The 5556-nt window shown below is 51.7% G+C and overlaps 1 protein-coding gene across 2 annotated transcripts in view; it reads right to left on the bottom strand.

The window, feature by feature from the left end:
• Window positions 1-5057, bottom strand: part of Adck5 (aarF domain containing kinase 5) — a 13387-nt gene extending 8330 nt beyond the window's left edge. For both annotated transcript variants that reach the window (XM_026782563.1, XM_005354118.3), the window contains exon 1: window positions 4956-5057. In XM_026782563.1, the coding sequence (XP_026638364.1) occupies window positions 4956-4967 (12 nt within the window). In that variant the 5' untranslated portion in view covers window positions 4968-5057. The remainder of the gene's footprint in view (window positions 1-4955) is intronic.
• Window positions 5058-5556: the final 499 nt, after the last annotated feature.

Below are 5556 nucleotides of genomic sequence, written 5' to 3'. Positions count from 1 at the left end.
AAGCAAGCAAACAAGTTTGCCCTGGCAGGTGTTGTGGAGCGTGTCTTTAATTCCAGCACTCAGCACTTAAGCAGAGGCTGGAAAGATGACTCAGATGTTAAAAGCTAGGCTCACAACCAAAAACAATAGGTAGAAGCCAGGCAATGGTGGCACATGCCTTTAATCCCAGCACTCAGGAGGCAGAGGCAGGCAGATCTCTGTGAATTCGAGATCTGATCTATAAGAGCAAGTTCCAGGACAGGATCCAAAGTGACAGAGAAACGCTGTCTTGAGAAACCAATTAAAAAAAAAAAAAGTAGATGCAAGCATGAGGTGGTAGACGTTCTGATCATTGCATGGGTGTAAATGAGGAAACAGGCCCTGCACTCAGTGAATATGTATACTTATGGCAGCAGTCACCTGTAAGTCCAGTACCTAGCAGGCAAACAAAGAGAATCACTGAACGTTTGAGGCCAGCTTGGTGTACAAAGGTAACCCCCTGTCTCAAAACAGAAGTAAAAAAGGGGCAGCATGCACAGACCTGGTTCAGTATCCAGCAGCACAAGGTGAAAACGAGTTAAAGACTATTTCCTATAATAACAAAATCCCAGGAAAGGAAGCAGCAGTCTGCAAAGGAGGAAGCTATTTTAGGGCAGGGCCCTGATCTAAGAAGACTTTGTGCCCGGGGTTAACCTGGCACCAGCTAGGTTGTCATGGAAGAAGGGGGCTTTAAGGACCAGGCAGGTAAAGGCTAGAGATGTCATTCAACCAGCAGAGCAAATGAAGCCCTGGGAGACTCTGGGCAGGCTCCTGGCTATGGCACTGTCTGTCTATGCAAATGAAGTTTCCTTCAATCAGCTGGTTTCTTGCTTTGGAAAGCAACAGGAGTGACTTACATTCACAAAGGATTCCCGAGCGCCTGGAGCACTGCCCACCACACCAAACCTTATGAATATGTGTCCAGCAGGCGAGCACCAAGGCCACACCGGGATCAAAGATTTCCCCACAGAGCACTTCAAGACTCTGCCCGTGCCAGCTCCTTGCTGGTGTCCTCAGCTCCCTCCAGGGAACACAGAGAACAGTCCTCAAACCACTTCCCAGATTGAACTGTTTGCTGAGAATCAGCTTCCCACTGTTTTTCTTCTTCTCCGTTTTCTTCTTCCTCCTCCTCTTTTTTTCTTTTTCAAGACAGAGTTTCTCTGTGTCTTGAGAAGTCGGATTGCCCTGTCTTGTCTTGCCCTGGCTGTCCTGGAACTCGGCTCTGTAGACCAGGCTGGCCTCGAACTCATATGAGTGCTGGAATTAAAGGTGTGCACCACCTCCTCCAACCCCCAGTTCCCACTGCTTTTTTTTGTTGAAGACTTATTTATTTCATGCATATGAGTGCTCTATCTGCATGTACATCTTTAAGCCAGAAGAGAGCATCAGATCCCACTTTAGATGGTTGTGAGTCACCATGTGGTTGCTGGGAATTGAACTCAAGAACCTCTGAAAGAGCAGCCAATGCTCTCAACTGCTGAGCCAACTCTCCAGTCCCCTCCCCCTGCCTTTCAAATGGAAAAAACAAAAACAAAACCTGGTTTACTTCTCTTAGAAGAGAAATCAGACCATTTCCAACACTAGCAGACAGGTTACACCCTGAGCACACAGAAAGACACTTTCACTAGCTGGGACAAAACAGGACTGGCTGAGATTCCAAGGGGCCGCGGAGCCGGGCTGAGAACAGAGAGGCACAGAATGACTAAGGCCGCGATTACTTGAGACTGATCATCTAGAAGATCCTGCTAGCCAGGAGACTGGAAGCTGAAAGAGTAAGACACAGCTACCTGAGGCAACAGGAGCCAGGAAGTCTCCCACATGAAGCCCTTCTGTGCTGGACAGAGTTCACAAAAACCTTCCTGGAATCATAAACTGAAGCCAGCATGAAGCCCAGTCTTACACCAAGGCTGAGCGGGAGGGGCCTGAATACGGCCCCAAGTTGACTTAAAGGAGGCAGCCAGGCTGAGAGCTCACTGTTCACGACCCAAAACTTCCCCGTGGAAAAGGTAAAAAGTCCTTCAGGGAGATTCATGAGTCTCAGGCTTGCTCATCTCCAACCAGGCCTGTGCAATCTCAGCCAAGCTGTTAGCAGCACCTTGGGTTTTCTGGCAATGTAGGGACAATACAGTGTCTAGGTGACAACTTCATACTGAAGGCATGATGTAGAGGAGACAAGGCTGGCCAGATCAGTCCACCCAGTGTGTCCCAGAAGGAGACTTCTGTCATACCGCTCATCTGTGAAAGGCTGGGGCGATGAATACATTCAGAACTCACAGGTGTCGCTAAAGGTTCACAGGGACATCGAGTATACAGGAGATGCCAGTTCCAATGACTGCTTATCACTGTCAGGGCTCTGGTGAGCACACAGCCTTCTCCCCCATTGCCAAACTACTCTTGCAGGCAAGGCCTGGGGCCCATTTCCCACTGCCTTCCCCCATAATCTCTGAGGAATTAGCACTGCAATTGGAGCCTCCTCTCTCAGGATGTAGAACAAAGACTCTTTCAGGAGGCGCCTGTAGTGTCCTCTGCCCCACAGCAAAAGTCAGGTAGGAGATGCCAGTCATGATGTCAAATAGATAAAGCCCTGTGCTGAAAACTCCAGAGTTACCACCCCCTTCGAGAGTTACTCAAATGCCTGTCCTTCGGGGATAGGCTCCCCAGCACCCATTAATCTGTCTTCTGAAATCCCCATCAAATGTTAAGCCCCGCCGGGCGATGGTGGCACATGCCTTTAATCCCAGCACTCGGGAGGCAGAGGCAGGCGGATCTCTGTGAGTTCGAGACCAGCCTGGTCTATAGCGCTAGTTCCAGGACAGGCTCCAAAGCCACAGAGAAACCGTCTCGAAAATCCAAAAAAAAAAAAAAATGTTAAGCCCCAAAAGGCACCGGGCATGGGGGTGGGGAGTCAATCTACAGCCAAACCCCAAACAAATCCTGAACGAGAGCTGTCCAGTGTTGTGGTCCACATGGCCTGCAGTTCTGCCCTCAAATCTAAACCCTGACCTACAAGCAGCCCCAGGAGTGTGAGGAAAACTACAGACAGGAGATAAGGGCGTGGAGTGTCCTCTGGGGCAAAACAAGGCCACAGGGGCAGGGATGTGCAGAAGGAAGGACTCAGATAAGAGGGTTAAAGATGTTACGTTTGCTCAAGCTTCGCTTGCAGCGCTAGCCAGTTGAACACTATATAATCAGCCCTGGGGAAAAGAAAACCTTTATTGTTGAAGTGATGAGTCTTATGTCTACAAGCGACCCTTCTCTCCAGGCCCATGGTGCCCACAGCTCTGCAGGTGTGGCAGCTCAGGATGCGACCACCACACTGTTGGCCAGCAGACAAAGAGGGTGACGGTACATTCTCTCCTACCAGAACAGGCCCCTTTGAGCAGGTCCACATCAGCCAGCGGTGATCCTGACCTACAACTGTCGTGCGTAGCCCCGTCACCCATTCCAGTGTGGACAAAGTGCAATTGGCTCCCTGCACCTGGTTCTCGTGTTGCTGTTTGTTTTTGTTTTTAAGACTGGGTTACACTACGTGATTCTGGCTGGCTTGAACTCAGAAATCCTCCTGCCTCTGCCTCCCAAGTGCGGTGCCACCGTGCCTGGTAATTCTCAGGCTTTTTACAGGGAATGTGTGGATCATGTATGCGGTCTGCAGAAACATTCAATCAGAGTTCTTCTCCAGAGACTGCATGAAACAGCAAAAAGTATAGCCTAGGAGAGCCCTCCAGTCAGACTCAGCAGGTGAGAGGGAGATGAAAGATGTCCAGATGAGCCAGTCTGCACGTGGCAGGAAGTCACTGCCAAGACTCAGGACCCCCCAAAAACGTGACCAGACTAAGAAGTTTAACAGGACAGATGGCCAGCGCACCTCACTGTTTGGTTGGAAGCGTCACCTCAGCCCCTAACATCCTTATCCAAAAAAAGGCTGGAATGTTTGGTTGGGGGCTTCACCCAGCTCCTGGCAACCATTAACACTCACCAAGAAGGAAATATTCGGAGGGGACAGACTGGGGACTGGAGCTAGAGGGAGTAGGTGTTAGTAAAAGGACACCAGCCCACAACAGTGACTTGCAAGGACTCAACTGAACTGGGCAAGAGCTCCTTAATAAAAGGTAAAAATCTGCCTTTGATCCCAGCAGCAGGAGTCACAGGCAGGTAGATCTCTGTGAGTTCAAGGTCAGCCTAGTTTACAGAGTTAGTTCCAGGAACCAGGGATACAAAGAGAAACTCTGTGTCAAAACACAAAACAAAAACTTGCCTTTCCACTCCCCAGGGCTATCGTGAGGACTAAGGGATGACACGGTTCTGGGGGAAGTTGTGCAATTCTAAGGAGCTGTGTTAAAAGCCAGCACGAGTTTCTTCCCTCTGAGTCTCCGACTGACAAGGTTCCATCAGAAAGCACGCCCACCGCGGGGCAGCTCACTGCAAGCCAAAAGTTAACCCAACTCCCTGTCTATCTGTGTAACCTACAAAACCAGATGGACTAGAAAAACAACCTCGGAGAAGTCCAAGTTTTAAAACAATACAACCTCAGAAATGGCCATTCTCCCAAGGCCAGGGGACAGGCGAGGACATCTCCAAGGCCAGAACAGGGGGCCAATGCAGCCAGGGCACGCCAAACTCAGCGGGTGTCTCCCTCCCCAGAAGCAGGTAGAGGGTACAGAGCAGCTTCCCGTGGAGACCCGGAGGGGGTGCGCCGCGAACAAGGGCAGGAGGGACAAGACCCTGGGGTAAGGTCAAGTGATGCTTCCTAAGGGGGATCTGGGGAGCAAAGAGAGGCCGAGGACCTGAGAGTTCTCCAGAGCTTTGGGATCGATGGGTAGGGCCCCGGGCCTGGGTTGGGTCCAGGATCTCAGGGTACCGAGTTAGACCCAACGCAGGGGTGCGGAGAGTACAGAGTCAGGGCCCGGGTCCAGGGCGTGCGGGGGCGGGGTCCTCACCGGCCGCCACATGTCCCCGGCAGCGGTCTCCTCTTGGTTTCGCCGCAGATGTCCCTGGTCCCCAGCCAACCCCGCGAGAGAGCAGGCAGTGCGCAGGCGCACCGGAGCTCACTCCACGGCGTTGGGTAGCGTGGAGGGGCCACGCCCCCAAGACGTGCAGGCCTCTGCCTCGCCGCAGCGGCCCTTTGAGGTCGCCCGCGGCATAGCATCATGGGAGAGCCCAGTTTCATGCTCAAAGAGGCACTTCCGGGTTTGTGGGGGTTTTTTTTTGTTTTGTTTTGATTTGTTTGTTTTGTTTTCTTTTGGCTTTTCAAGACAGGGTTTCTATGTGTAACAGCCCTGGCTGTCCTGGAACTCACTCTGCAGACCAGGCTGGCCTCAAACTCACAGACATCCGCCTGCCTCTGCCTCCCGAGTGCTGGGATTAAAGGCGTGCACCACCACCGACTGACCTGGGAACAATTTTCAACAGTCAACTGTTTGTGGTTCCCGAGACAGGGTTGCTCTGTAGCCCTGGCTGTCCTGGACTGACAACTCACGGAGGTTTGTTTGCCTCTGTCTCATGAGTGCTGGGATTAAAGGTGTGCGCCACCACTGCCTG

The sequence above is a fragment of the Microtus ochrogaster genome, chromosome 15 (assembly GCF_000317375.1).
Source record: "Microtus ochrogaster isolate Prairie Vole_2 chromosome 15, MicOch1.0, whole genome shotgun sequence".
Lineage (NCBI taxonomy): Eukaryota > Metazoa > Chordata > Mammalia > Rodentia > Cricetidae > Microtus > Microtus ochrogaster.
The sequence above is the reverse complement of the archived record's forward strand: the minus strand, read 5'-3'. Positions and strand labels throughout refer to the sequence as shown.